The 15,416-nt window shown below is 35.6% G+C and overlaps 2 protein-coding genes across 2 annotated transcripts in view; one reads left to right on the forward strand and one right to left on the reverse strand.

Annotated features, from left to right (window-relative positions):
• Positions 1 to 9,347, reverse strand: part of LOC109103645 (histone-lysine N-methyltransferase 2B-like) — a 39,496-nt gene extending 30,149 nt beyond the window's left edge. Inside the window, 3 exon segments of the mRNA XM_042739926.1 lie at positions 576 to 3,830; positions 5,593 to 5,671; positions 8,954 to 9,347. Coding sequence (XP_042595860.1) covers positions 576 to 3,830; positions 5,593 to 5,671; positions 8,954 to 9,262 — 3,643 coding nt within the window. The 5' untranslated portion in view covers positions 9,263 to 9,347.
• A 958-nt stretch (positions 9,348 to 10,305) lies between these two features.
• LOC109103401 (gamma-secretase subunit PEN-2-like) lies at positions 10,306 to 13,290 on the forward strand. Its single transcript, XM_019116821.2, has 4 exons — positions 10,306 to 10,459; positions 10,850 to 10,918; positions 11,016 to 11,120; positions 12,743 to 13,290. Exons 2-4 carry the CDS (start codon positions 10,858 to 10,860, stop codon positions 12,880 to 12,882), a joined length of 306 nt encoding a protein of 101 aa, XP_018972366.1. The 5' UTR covers positions 10,306 to 10,459; positions 10,850 to 10,857; the 3' UTR covers positions 12,883 to 13,290.
• Positions 13,291 to 15,416: the final 2,126 nt, after the last annotated feature.

Raw genomic sequence — 15,416 nt, forward strand, 5'->3', positions numbered from 1 at the left:
CTTCTTAGTGAACTATGGCTCTGTGTAGTAAATGCTGCTCCACCTGAAAGCATGTGAAAATACCACATTTAATAACATGTTTTTACTCAAAACTCACTTCATAACATCAGTCGAGTGTTTGAAATAAATCCTTCTGTGAGATGATGTGGCTTTCTTACACAGAATAAGGCTTGCAACATATTTCATAGTATTCTAAGCAATGATAAAGGCATTGCATTATAAATATACTTTATTTTATTAAAAATTATAATAAGAATAATAACTCAGATAAACCATATTTTGTCATAATCATGTGTTTAGTAGTCACTTTGAATCAATAAAAGCAGTTAAATCTTCTGTTTATCCAGCTATCCTGGGTTTCTTCTTCTAGGTGTATTTGGAGTTTCAGTGCGAGAGCACCCTCTGGCCTTCGAATGGAGATTTACTACCGATCACAGAACCGTGCTTCACTGAAAGATACGCGTGACAATCGCAGCTTCTGTCTAGTCGTAAGTCCGATTCCATTTCAATTTATCGTGCAGCCTTAGTTTAGGGCAGTTTGATGTTTAAATCGAATAAATAAAATCTTAACCTACCTTTGCATTTATTGGGAAGTGAGATGTCTGTATGAATGGAGAACTCATCTGGCAGGTCATCCTCTTGGATGTCTTTTGCCTGGTGTTGCGCCAACAACTTGGCACTGAGAGCTCGTACACAGATAGAGACTTTGCGAACAACCCCAGGGCTGTTGAGATCCTCAATCTTGAGTTTTGCTTTTTCCTTCTTCATGTCTCTAATAGACTTTATTAGACTGGCCCCTTCTTCCAACTCCTTCTCCATCTTGGCAGGAGATGATACAGCTTGAACCATTTTGTCCTTTGGGGTCTTTTTACGCCGTGCGAGACTCTGTTTGAGTTTAAGCTTTTTGTATAACCTCAATTTTGATGATTGCGCTTTGAATTTTGTGGATTTCTTCTTCTTTTGGACAGGATCAAGAAACGAGTCCAAATCTTTGGCAGATAGCAAATTCTCCAACTCCTTGTCAAGATCTTCATCGAAGGTATACACATCGTCACTGGCAGGCTCCATCACTCCCCATTTGAAAGCGGGATCTCTGAGTAGCGATCGTCTTTTCCCAGACTGCTTCTCCTCACTGAAGATCTCAGTGTCATCGGGTGATTTAGGTTTTGATTCCCAAGTGGAAGACAAATCAAGATCAGCTTCACTCAATACAGAATCTTCATCCTGAGACCCAAGGGACCCAGGTTCACCTTTTTCACTAGAATCACGCTTCTTTGATTTTGGTTGTAGGCCAAGCTTCTTTTGGGAGTTCTTGCGAGGAAGGTCTGACATACCAAGATCATCCATGAACCTCTTTGGGGTTTTGATAACCCGAGAGGATCGGGCACTCACGACTGGCATTATGAAATGTCTGATGGTTTTCATGAATTTTGTTTTGCTGTGTTGGATGTCTTGATCTCCATCCGTTTTTACAGAATCTTTTTCTGCCTGATCGGAAAGTTGATCTCCGTTGGTGTTCTCCAGTTGCTTTGATAAGAGCCTGGACTTTTTCCGTCTACCCTCTAACAACTGAAGACTCGAAATTCCTTTCCTCTTGTACTTTGTTGAGAATATACCAACTAGTTTGGGCTCCTCTACTTTAGAGCCCGTTATCGGTGGACGATCTTCTCTAACCTCAACCAACTCCTTCTTTAGCAATTTCGAATTTTTAATCCGCCGTCCAATCAGAGACTTTCGTCTCCGTTTGACCTGTTTTATTCGTCTGCGTGAAGGACGAGGTACCTGTGGCCGATCCTTTATGGAAGGCTCTAATACTAGAACCTCTTCAGCTTCGATTGATGGTGTCTCAAGTTTTATTTCCGGCTGGGGATCCGTCTCAAGACATGGTTTGGTTGGAGGTGATTCAACAGTCTGTTCAATGACCTGAGTTTCGGCTGCTTCAGGTAATGGTTCTGTAGTTGGTGGAACGGACCTTTTAACTTTTTTATGCGTAACTTCACTAGAATGCCTTTTTGGTTTGGATTCTACAGGCGCTGGCACTGCTGTTGGTGATACTGGTGATTCCTCCACCTGAGATTCGATTTCAGTTGCAATTTCAGAAGAGGGAATTTCTTGAGATGCATTCAGTTTACACTTTCGCCTGTAAATTGTCCAGTTTTTACGTTTTGCACGCTTCTTCCGAGCAGTGTTTTGACGTAGGATTTTCCTTACTTTACGGGTGGGAGCGGCAGCAGTCATTTCCAATACATTTTCACTCTTCTCTGAATGCTGAAGGTCTTTTGCAGGTTCTTTTATTTCAGGTGAAGTTGTGATTTGCTGAATTAAAAAGGACTGCTTTAGACTTTTGTTCTTACCTGGTGAGGAGACAACTTTGATTTGAAGTGGTGGAACGGGCTCCCTACTGATCGGATCTTCTGGGTCAGTCTGAGTGGCCTCTTCCGGATGTGCTTCTGTTGTAATTTCTGACCTTTCAAGAAGCTCCTCATTTTCCTTTTCTGGGATCTCCTCAACCTTCTCAATAGCCATGGGGTTCACTGGGCTTTTGGGAATTAGGGCACTGGCAGTGTTCTCTACGTTTTGTGACTCCTGTGAAGAACCGGTTTCCGCAATGTTGGAAGGAGCAGATGTGGATTCTGATTCTGTAGAAACATCTACTTCCTCATCACATTTAACAGGAAGTTCTGCCTCTGTGCTGGGGCTTGGAATCTCTTGGACTTGAGAATCTTGGCTTTTGATTTCTTGTGTTCTGCTGAGGTCATCTTGGACTTGGGAATCATTGCTTTTGCTTTCTTGGGTTTTACTTAGATTCTCTTGAATTTGGGAATCTTTGCTTTTGCTTTTCACCAGTGTGAGAGTCCACACAAACTTGCAGCGTTTCTTGCGAGACCTGGCTTTGGGATTTCGTATCCTGGTAAGTCTTAGACCTGGAATTCCGACAAAATCATTTCCGAAAGCAAGCTTTTGAGGATCATCGGATGAAGGGCCAAGATCTTTTGCTGATGATGAATGAGGCTCCTTTCTCCTTTCGGATTCTTTGCGATTTTTCTTCTTCTTTTTCTTTTTATCTTTTTTCTTCTTTGAAGGTGGCCTGGATTCATCAATTGTGGAGACCTCCAACAGCGACTCTGCTAAACTCTGGTCACCAGATTCCTGTGGAACATTTGAGGACCTTAGACGTTGTCTCCTAATCACAAGCTTATTCACCTCTGATCCTACTTCTGCTGACTTTTCATCAGATTTTGGCTCTATACTTTCACTGGGCAGTGGATTTTGAGACCTTCGAGTTGATTTCCTCAGCTTCAGTTTTTGCTCATTGGCCTCTTTTTCAGGATTTGTTTGTGGAGTGGATTCTGATTTCTTGTCAGCAGATCTTCCTCGCCTTCTAGTACAAACCTCCTCTTTTGCCTCACCAGCACTGCATTCACTGGCTGGTACATTTGTTTTTAATTTTACATGAGCACTTGAGATTTGGGCACACTGACTCTCTGTAACTTCAGATTTGATTTCCTTCTGTTTTTTACCAGATTTACATTGCACTGATGGGAGTGTAACCACTTTCTTTTTAGCCACCAACTTGATTTTGATTCTTGGAGTTGACTGGGTCTCCTGTTTTGTCGACCCTCTTTTTCTCCTGGTACGCTTCTCCAATCCTCCATCATCACCACCATCATCTACTGATGTGTCCTTTAGAGACTCTTGACTGTGAATTTGCTGAACAGAACCTGAATCATTTTGAGAATCTTGTGAACCTGTGCTTTCTACTAAAGGGGGCCCTGGAAGAGACCGCCTTTGACGTATCCTCTTTGACGACTTTGCTGAAACACGATCACCTGAAACAGAACGAGTTCAATTACAATTAAATTCACTCCACTGTGGTTAAATATAATCAAGTGATTCAAACATTTACACCAAAGGCTACAGTGACCATCAAGCAGAGACTGAAATAATAAGTATCTTTTAAATAATAGCCTAAGTATCTTTTTAACTAGCTATGCCAAAACTGTTTATTAGTCCTTGAAGTGATGCCCTGTTGTACACGATTTAGGGATGCATCGATCCAATACTCAGGATCGGTATCGGCTCTGATCCTGGCATTTTCTGCGGATCAGGTCTCGGTCAATCCAATTCTGATACTGTGCGTATACTATTCTGTGTTATTGTTGAGCTCCACGAAAAGGCACAAAAACATTATAAAGCACCAAAACGGTTTTGTGCACTATATTTCAAGTGTTCTGAAGCTGTTCCATAGTCACAGAATAATATTTAAGTCATTAAATTCAGTTCACATAAACTCTTCTTTCCGCTGCGGCTGTCTGTCATTCTCCATTCAGCAATCAGACTGCGTGGCGCGTTCAGTTACTACAGTCAAAACGACAAAACTCTCTTCAAGAGTGCACAGTAACTGAGGTTTAAAACTGTTCAAAGAAAAGGCTCATTAAAATAACACACAGATTTAATACACTACGTATCAATATCTCTTCCTCTTGTACTAGTGATGTCCGGTTCGTGAACGAATCGTTTGATTTAACCGGTTCTTCTTAGTGAACCAGTTGAACCAGTTCACCAAATTGGACTGAATCGTTTGAAACGGTTCACATCTCCAGTAAGCATTAATCCACAAATTACTTAAGTTATTCGCTTTTTAACGTGGCTGACAATCTCTCTGAGTCGAAATTAACCTATATCCCGGAGTAATTCGTTTACTCAAACAGTACATTGACTAAACTGCTTTGAAGAAAGAACTGAAGATGAACACAAACCGAGCAGCTTGTGTGTTGAACTAACTTTTCTAGGTGGACTCGGAGGGCTGCGCAGCTTGCGCACTGTGACTCCATGTTGTTTCAAGCTCATCATTCTGTGCACGGGATGAGTGCTCTGTGCCGTTATATATTGGCGCTTTTAGTATTATAATACCTTTCTGCTATAAAAAGTTAGAAGTATTATAATACTTCTAATAGTCTTTCGTGTTCTGTCCTATCTATGATATGTTGCTGCCTTTATTACTGTGCTATACATTTAAAAGAAACATTTTATATTTCTATATCAATGTATATACTTGTTTTTACATGAATGTATTTTACAACAATACAAAGAGCAATGTGTAACATTTTACCAGATTTTAGACTTTTCACTTTTGATTGTAAATACAATATTTCACTAGATTTTTAAAAAATTATTGTGCGCCCATGATTTTTCTAGAATCTAGAGTATCTTTTGCTGCTGAATAATCCACTAACCTAGTTTATAATAGTATTTTTGTCATAGATTATAATTATATATTTTTTCTTTTTTATTAAAATGAAGTTGTCTATATGTAGTAAATTGTGTTTAACACACAAAAGAGTGGTGATTCTACATTGATAAAAAAAAAAAAAAAACTGCGCTGGTATCGGATTGGATCAGTATCAGCAGATACTCAGAATTTTCTGGATCGGATCGGTTCTGAAAAAATGGTATCGTTGCATCCCTAACACGATTGTGGTATTTTTTCAATTGTATGGAATGAATTTAAGATAAAAAGCCACACAAACATAATGATACAACATATTTTTAAAGATTCTCAGGACAATTTGCATCAGAAGCCATACTTACGTTTACATGCATTTCGTCCAGCGCGAACCGGGACACTGCTATTTTCATCCTGAACTTCAAAGCCTTTGAATTCAGCTCCCTGAAAGTGAAAAACAGAAGCAAGCTTTACCACATTTGAATTTAAGTATAACATGTTTCAAGTGCACATTAGATTTGTTTGTTGCCTTCATGCTTGATAAAGTATAAAAGTTCACATCACTACATGCTGCAACATAGTACACACATTACATATATATAAGCCACAGTTCAAAAGTTATACTTTCAATGTTTTTATTCAGCAAGGACACGATATATATATATATATATATATATATATATATATATATATATATATATATATATATATATATATATATATATATATATATATATATATATATATATATTTTATACTTTCAATGTTTTTATTCAGCAAGGACACGATAAATTGATCAAAAGTGACAGTAAAGACCTATCCATTTCAAATAAACACTGTTATTATAAACTTTAATTTCTTAATTTCCTTTAAAAACATTAATTTTGTATTAATATTAATGCTTAATATTAACATATTAAGCAGCACAGCTGTTTTCAACACTGATAATAATAAGAAGAAATGTTCCATGTGCAGCAAATTGGTATATTAGAATAATTTCTGAAGGATCATATGACACTAAAGACTGAAATTTCAGCTTTGCACCACAGAAATAAAATATATTACAATAGAAACAGTTATTTTCAAATGTAATAGTATTTTAAAGTATTACTGCATTTGCTGTATTTTTGATCAAATAAATAATAGTAATATTTATAATACATTTTATTTATAAAACTCCATCACACTCAAAGCGCTGCAATTCATAAGATTGAAATTGCCTCAATAAATAGAAATGAGGTTTGGTGAACACAAGAGACTTTTCTCAAAAACATTAAAACAATCTTGTAGACGCCAAACTTTTGAGTTTTATATAAACTATAAACATAAAAGGAAAATGTCAGTTAAAAAAAAAAGGAAAATTCAAGTGAATAAATGTGCATATTTTTCAAAAATGTTCATGAACCTTTAAAAACAGGCAGCACATGTTTTAAGAGAACACTGTAGATTTATAAAGAGGTTGTTATCTTTCATTAATCATACGAGTTTTGTGACATTTTTCTGCATAAAGGGCTGCAGGCTAGGTGAACGTCTTGTTTGAGAATCATCTTGTTAACAACATTCTGAATATACTAAACATACTAAAATACTTTTGGATGTAAATTAGGCTTTACAGGTGGTAAAACACTGAACTGTAGAAAACATAATTCCCTTATTCTTGTTCCGCACTTCACAGAACACTGTTCATGCTCAAAGACCAAGAAAGAACTGAACTGAAACAAGTCATCTATTCGGTTGTGTGAAACAACACAACTGGAACAACTCTGCTGTTAACCACCCTAGTAAAACCTGAAATAACTGATTAATTATTTAGCATTATGAAAAAGCCCTCAGGTAAAGTACAGTTCACTAATACATTATCTGTTATTTAAACAATGCTTTAAAATATTACAAATATTTTTTATAAGTTTAACACAAGTTAAAAACTGATCAATATAACGTCCTATACACAATACTGAAACTGACAGCATGTTGGTAGAGCTTGACCCTGTAAACGTGCAAAGGCCGTACAAATCGAGTTAACAGAAGTTGTTAACCGAAACTGTAAACTTCACAGAAGCTAATACACAGACGATGGCCCTATATCTATTTTTATATGAGGCAAGCTTCAGAGTATGTCTTCAAGCCTTCAATGTCCACAAAACTTCGACCTTGATCATTCTTTTTTTTTTTCTTCTTTTTTCAGCTGCACGTTTCTGCTCAGAGAACACAACAGAGAGTAACCATAGCGCATTTCCATGCCAATGATACATGACGCATAAGAGAAACAAGTGCAACTGCAGCATGAAAGCAAAGACATATAGAGTTCTCACGCTTTTTGACCAATGAATTCTCATGACTTTTTTAGTTTTTTGAGATGTCTGAATAGAGAATTTTTATAATTGTTTTATACAGAACTCTCATGATGCTAACGAAATATTTTAAAACCAAACAAAACTCTAAAACCGCACTTTTCCAAATGTTGTGGAAATCTCAAATTCCCTAGTATTTCCAGGCAATGCTGTACATAACACCAGTATAGACACCAATCTATATCAAGTATGTCAGTCCAATTTAATCAATAAACTAAAACAGTTAGCACATACAACCACGACTGGTTCACACTAACTTCTAACATTTTGAAAAATCTCGCACTAAAATCTCACCATTTAATAGGCTAAATATATGTTGATATTATATAGTAGCGATGCCTTTCTAAATTTAACAGGATCTTTAGTAGTTTTGTGCTCAAGGTCATGAACAGATTGCTATAAAGTTTTCGATTATCAGTTGTTTACTGAACAAAACCGTATTAACAGGGCTGGCCATTTAAGATCAGCGCCTACTGACAAACCTACCAAAATATACAAGATAGAGTTCATATCCGAACAGGATGGTGATGTCATAGTGATTTTTTAAAGAACCTCAAAGCAGTTAAAGATTGTTATGAAGGTAACTAGACTGATGAATAACCAAAAAAGTATTTAATAAAATATTACACTTTCTAAAATCTAAATATATAGACAGACAGACAAAATAAAACTGGCTTTTATTTCTACATATTTTTGCAATAAAAATATGCATTTACACCATTTGTTGCTAACACACAAGGGAATTTAGAAACACTGACTAGGGAGAGGCTAATATGCATCACTATGAAAAACAGATGATGCATATTAAATAATAATAATAATTATAATAATAAATTAACTGGATTTAGGCTGATATGTTAGTTTAAACCCTAAGTAACATACAGTAAAAGTAATATCAGCTTTGCATTGATAAAGTCAATGTTTACATATGCTTATTCATTGTCTCAAGCCTATTCTCTCTCAGCATCAAACTAATATAACTGTCCTTCATGCAGGTGCTCCAGCACTGAATGCTCTTATCAGCAATCTGTCACAAGAATCAAGTCTAGCAAACTAGGTGTTGCAACTGGTGCATGCATAGAAATAAAAGCAATATGCATGTCCAAAAAGCATCAGAAAACGCATACAGTGGCGTTAATATGCAACTTATAACTGTACGAATTAAACAAAAAAATCAAACTGCATGATCTCTGCTGTAAGCTACAATGCTACAGTAATTGACCCCCCTCCCCCTCCATGTTTTAATGTAACGCTGTACGGCAGACACTGCGCTCGCGCTACTTGTATTCATACTCCTTCCTATGAAACACAGTCACGTAAGACAAGCGTGACTGAATGCTGCTGTGAAAAACGACACTTCGGCCCATGCACTCACCTCTTCGCTCCCACTCGAGCTGTATCCAGCCTCTCCCATGCTCTTGTAGCTCGCCTCAAGCCCGAGAAGGCGCAAGTGAGACTGGTCGTCGTTCAGCGCGAGCACCAGGCAGGTGGGCCTCGGGCCTCCGTTGGAGGAGATCTCGTCTAGATCTGTCCCAGAGCGGCCGAGCTGCCATCGCTTCTCCGAACGCAAACGGCTCCGCGACGACCAAGGGCGACCGGGGAAGCGACCCCGCGCCGCGCCCACGCCGCCTGCGCCCACAACGGCAGCCGCGGTTGCTGATCCGCATCCCGCTGCCGCCATCATCGCATCAACAACAACACCGATAGACAGAAACTCAAGCTGCGAGAAGAGGGAAAGCGCTGAATGGGAGGGGGGTGGACGCCCGGTGCACTATGGGACGTGTAGGCTGAGAATGAAGTGTGAAGTTGTCAAGACACAGATCGAATATACATGACATATTTTTTTTTTTTTTTTTTTTTTTTTTTTGCTGATATTATTTGTATTATATTATTTTTGACAACTTTTTATAATGTGAAAATATATAATACAATAAAATGTAATTTAAGTGTCATGCATGAACACTTTTGACTGATTTATTCATTTACTTGCTTAAATATACAATATATTTATAATTTTAATATTATTTTAATTGTTTAAATCAAATAAATCTGGAAAATATTTATGGTTCTTGAGATCATAAGTAAGGTGCTATGATTACTACTTTATAATAATGCCATTATAATTAATTTTATTGATTTGTTTTGACATTTCAGTGATTTAAACAAATTCAATAGACAAAATGAAAATAAAAACTGAGCCTTCATGCTTCCATCTCCGTATTTTATCAGAATCTTTTTCCCTTAATGCACATTCTTTTAACATTTAGTCAAATATTTATTTAAATGGATTTTAAGTATATTAATGACCATTAAGCAATTGTTCATGCACATGTGAATTACTGGTAGACAAAAAAAAAAAAATAATAATAATAATAATAATAATAATATACCATTTAGCTTCTAAATACTATTTATTAAATATGAAATTACAATTATTATTATAAGCTATTTATTTATATGATGGCAGTACATGCCATATTGACTTCGGCATGTACTGCAGCAAAACTGTCAAAAATTACTGCGAACATAAAGCCAATTAAAATTAAACATCTGCAAAGATAATTAGTGGTGAATTGTGATGAAAATAATATGATATTATATATTTTTTATTATAATATTTATTTAATTATTTTGAAGTAAAATGTGTTTTTGTTACATTTCACGCACTGCTCTATTAGACCAAAGGGTTAAATACAACCTTTGTTGAACGCAAGTCTCACGTTCTTCACGCCTGTCCTTGAAAACTCCATTACCCATCATCCACCACCATGGAGTGACGTCACGTTATAGTTTTCATCAGGAAGCGGAACCATAAAAGTTGTTCCCCCTCGCCTTTGTTGTGTTAAACCCTCTGTTTTCTCGCCTGAGCTCGGCTTTTAAGGTATCCACCCTCCTTTATTAAAACAAACGATTCGTGTAAGGTTTTAGAGCAGACGGTCTGCCGTTAGCAGCCAGTTATTGCTCGCTCGCAGTCCAGTAACGCTGTTTTGGCACGGTGTAGATTAGAATGATTTTCATCTGAATGCTTTAATCATTTACACTGTTCCCCAACCAGTGTTATCATTTTTTTTCTGCCTAGATGATTTGATTATGTGACAAAGCTGTGATGGCGGTTTTAATGCATGATGTTTTGCAGTAATCCCAGTTTCCTTGTGGCTAGCATGTATTATGGCAGTACGGTTTTGTGTAGGCAGATGGCAGCAATGCTGCAGCATAATGATCCTTTGAGCTGGAGACCTGTGGATGGATTTATCAAGTGTTTTCTTTATAGGAAACATTATGAACCTTGAACGGATTCCGAATGAGGAGAAGCTTAGCCTCTGTAGAAGATACTACTTGGGTATGTTGTGACAATGGGATATCATGACAGGATGTGATGTGTTTTCTGTTATTCTGTACACGTGTCATTGTTTTCATTGTGCTGATTTGTTCCTCAGGTGGCTTTGCTTTTCTCCCCTTCCTCTGGTTGGTGAACGTTCTGTGGTTTTTCAGAGAAGCGTTTTTAAAACCGACTTACACAGAGCAACTCCAAATAAAATCATGTGAGTATGTGACGGAACACGCGTGATGACTCACTGTTTCACACGACTCGTGCTCTACCACATTGTTGTGGGTGATATTCTTCCTTGCAGTTCTTCCCACAGTCTGGTTTAAAATGTGAAAAGAATCTGCCTACACAGACTAAATTCTATTTCGGAGTCAGTGTAAATCTGGAGGGAACTTCATTGCTGTTTACTGTGCAGTGTGCACAAATGTTCGGAGTATATTTACATAGCTGAGCAGCTCCTAACAGGCCGATAGATGGTGTTCCGTCGCTGGATTCTTGAGCCGGGTTTGTGTAAACTAAAGTGTGTTTATATGCAAGGCTTATGATACTTTTAAGGGCAAGAAAGACTTTACGGAGTTAATTGTGTTTATCAGTCAGCTGTATTAAATACAATGCTATATTTAAGTTGTAAGTTTGTCTTATTGTGGATATTGCTCTGCATTATGGTGAGCATTGTTGCTTTTTCAGAACTGCTACTACGTACTTGTAAAATGTAATTTAAATAACCTTGGATAAAAGCATATGCAAAATGCATAAATGTAAAAAAATAAAATAATAATAATAAAACTTTAAGTTAAAATAACAAGTACCTTTATTTTGCTATAAATTACATTTTTAACCAGTAAACTAAGATTAATAGTTAGAACCAATAGGTGGATTGCAATGTATTACACAGTTGAATTTTAGTTGTTGTTGTTATTTTTATTATTATATATTGTATTTGTACCTTGCAATTAGTTAACCCTAAAAAGTCTGACATATGAAATAAGTCTATTCTATATATATATATATATATATATATATATATATATATATATATATATATATATATATTATATATATATATATATATATTAGTTTTTTCTTGAGCATCATTTTGATTTTTGATACATTAGGCTTTTATGGATCATATAATTCTTATAAGTGAGCATATGGAGCTCACACTCGGAGGAAAAAAAAAAGTGCCTCAATTTTAATCACAGGCCACAACTGAGCAAAAAAAAATAAAAAAACAATTTGGTGCAGTTGCTGATATTTATATGGCCAAAAAGATGAAATTCTCATAGTTAAAAAATCATATTTTTTAAATGTAAAACATTATTTATAACAGTATTGTAGACTGCGGGCATAAAATGATTAAATTGTCAGTTGTCATACTATAGCTACCACTAATATGTCTTTGTATGATTATATTTAAATGTTTAGTTTTATGATCAAAACTCATTAATTTTAATAAAAAATAATAAAAAATAAAATATAAAATCAATTAAACTGTAAAACTAAAAAAAAAAATAACAATGTGGACAGTGTAGTGACATTCTTAAATCACACTAAAAGGCCTTTTATTTGCTATAAACTATCAATCAGACAAAACTATTAGATCTTAATCAAGCTTATAACACACAAAATGTAGGCTGTGTAAATCAGGTTTTTCAGCTTTTAGATCTTGATCATGCTCATAACTCATAAATTTGCATATCAAACATGATACAGTAGACTTCATAGATCTAACAGAGTTCACAGTTCACTATGCTGTCCGTGAGATGACTGATGTATATTAGTTACAGTTTGTGATGTCTAGGATATAACGTATCCTGTTTCTTCTGACCTCCACAGATGTGAAGAAGTCGGCTCTGGGGCTCATAGTGTGGGTGGCCGTGCTGACGACGTGGATCACAATATTCCAGCATTTCAGAGCCCAGTGGGGTGAGGTGGGAGATTACCTCTCCTTCACCATTCCCCTCGGCACAGCCTGATCACATCTCCTGCATTACAATACCTCTGTTTTTTATTCTCGCTATTTTCTCCTGCCATCAACAAGATGCTTCTTGGCTAATTTTACCACTGTCGTCGCATAGAAGATAAACTGGATCTGTCTGGGAGTTGTGGTATTTTGTGAACTGATGAAATAATTTGTTGATTGAGTGAGATAATATGGACACAGATGCACCATGCTAAAGAACAAGAGTTCATTTCCAGCACTACTACTACTTCTTATTTACTCTTCTGTCTTTCTTTAGTTTTAGTTGAGATGTTTATGTTATATTTGAGATCACACATTCATATTGTTAACTCTGACCTCTGTCAGTGCATTGAAAAGTATGTATGACAAAAATTATCTCCGGACCAGGCAGGTCCATCCAAAATAAAGTCTTTGAATTGTATTATGGCTGTTGATATGACTTGTAATTTTATTGTTCTCAAAGAAAAAAGCCATTAGTTTATTATTTTTTTTCTCCTTTATATTAATCATTTGGATGGACAGGAACACCACATATTTTGTCCATAAATTAAAAATTGTGTTTTGCACAATTTGAAATAAAATCAGGAAATGTTCTGCAGGGTCATTGCCTTATCATAAACTGTGAAATACAGAAACATATGCAAATGGACTATTTAAATAAAATTTTAATATTTAACAAAATATTAAATATAGTGCTGTCAAACAATTAATCACATCCAAAATTAAAGTTTTTGTTTACATAATATATGAGTGTGTACTTTGTATATTTATTATGTATATACAAATACAAACACATGCATGTATATATTTAAGAAAAATATGCTGTATATAAATGTATATACACATGTAAATATTTTCAAAATATATACTGTATGTGTGTGCATTTATTTATATATATATATATATATATATATATATATATTAAACCCAGTACACATACATACACATAGTATGTGAACAAAAACTTTAATTTTGGATGCAATTAATCATGGTTAACCATTTGACAGCACTGATTAAATATAAAAAAAAATTTCTAATATTTTATTTAGTTCAGTGGTGTGACAAAAAAAGGAAGATTTTGTGTATTAAGTATTTTAACTGTAAACATTTTTTAATATGTTTATGATTTTTCATGTTTAAAATCATGTTTATTTATTTGCATAATAGATAAGGAACAAGCAAAAAAAGTTTTTACTTAATGTACCTATTTGCGTGAATGCAACATATAGGAATATAACTGTAAGGGGACAAAATGTCAAAATTTTTACCTTATGTCCTGCGGTGTGACATGATAACTCCATCTAAAATAATGTAAACAGTATTTTTGTAAATGTATTATAATTATTGTGCATGCATCGTTCAGTACCTCATTAATTCAGAAACTACATGAATATTTAAATATATAAAAAAGGGTGAAAAAATTAAAATATGCATTTTCTAAGAGTGTAATCCATGTCCATTTGTCATCCAACCATTTGCCATTTTTAGAGCTTGTTGTGAATGGAAAATAAAAGCATCGGAAAGTCAACAGGGCTTTGGAAAAATCCACATGATTGACGAGTTCCCTTGTTCTGTTGCTTACTAATCAACAGCTTGCAATCATTTTTAACCTGCTGCATACCAGACTCTGTAATATCGACGTACGAAGCCTCTGTCTCATGTGTAACCCCTTACAGGCGCCTATTATGAAATTTGATCCAACTTTTGAGCACACGCTAAGCTCCTCGTGGATCTTCATGGGTGCTGTTTTTAGTTGCCTATAGCCAGTGCACGGACAGAAAGTTCTGCTTCTGTTACCAGTGGATGGCAACAGCAGAAGGACATGATATTCTCAGCCCCAATGACTTGCAGTTCTGCCAATACATTGGTCATGATTTAAATCCAAAGGCCAGAGGATACCTGTATTTTCTGAGCTGTAAGCTATATTAGAAGTCTTTAGACATGAGTTGTGAATTATTCTGTTGGAGGTCAGTAGTAGGACGATGTGTTTGGTGTGATATAAAAATGGCATTATGCATCCCATCATTCCTTTGACAAGACATTCCCCTGATTTAAAACCTTTGAACAGATGTGTAGATTTTGCCACCTTCTTACTGGAAGACTTCCTTCATACTGTATCAGGCCCAAACTATTTCCATCATTAGCTCAGGACTTTTTAATTAGATGTTTATGGTCTAGGTTTCACATTATGCAATAGCATTAAACATGTTACTTGATAAACAAACCAAAAGCAATATGGCATCATGCATTTCCTAATGCCTGCCAACCACATTTCTCATTAACACTAAGATAGAAGATGGCAATGACTGGCAGTGGGTGTGCCTGCCCAATATTGCAAAATACAACAAAAACAGACATGTGGCTCAACATGTGAGTCAAAACAGCAGTGATTTTTGTTATTTGATTTTCTGTATCTTTTACATTTACATTTAGTCATTACATAGATATATTATATATATAGTATATATATATATATATATATATAGTCATTTAGAAGATATACTTTATATCCAAAGCAACACACACACACACACACACACAACACAA

The sequence above is a fragment of the Cyprinus carpio genome, chromosome B15, assembly GCF_018340385.1.
Source record: "Cyprinus carpio isolate SPL01 chromosome B15, ASM1834038v1, whole genome shotgun sequence".
NCBI classification, from domain to species: Eukaryota; Metazoa; Chordata; class Actinopteri; order Cypriniformes; family Cyprinidae; genus Cyprinus; species Cyprinus carpio.

Bases quoted from the DNA above. Each gene is read 5' to 3' on its own strand.
- LOC109103401 (XM_019116821.2), top strand. From the start codon at position 10,858: ATGAACCTTGAACGGATTCCGAATGAGGAGAAGCTTAGCCTCTGTAGA. The intron at 10,919-11,015 runs GTATGTTGTGAC...TTTGTTCCTCAG, and splicing joins CTGTAGAAGATACTACTTGG to GTGGCTTTGCTTTTCTCCCC. The intron at 11,121-12,742 runs GTGAGTATGTGA...TGACCTCCACAG, and splicing joins GCAACTCCAAATAAAATCAT to ATGTGAAGAAGTCGGCTCTG.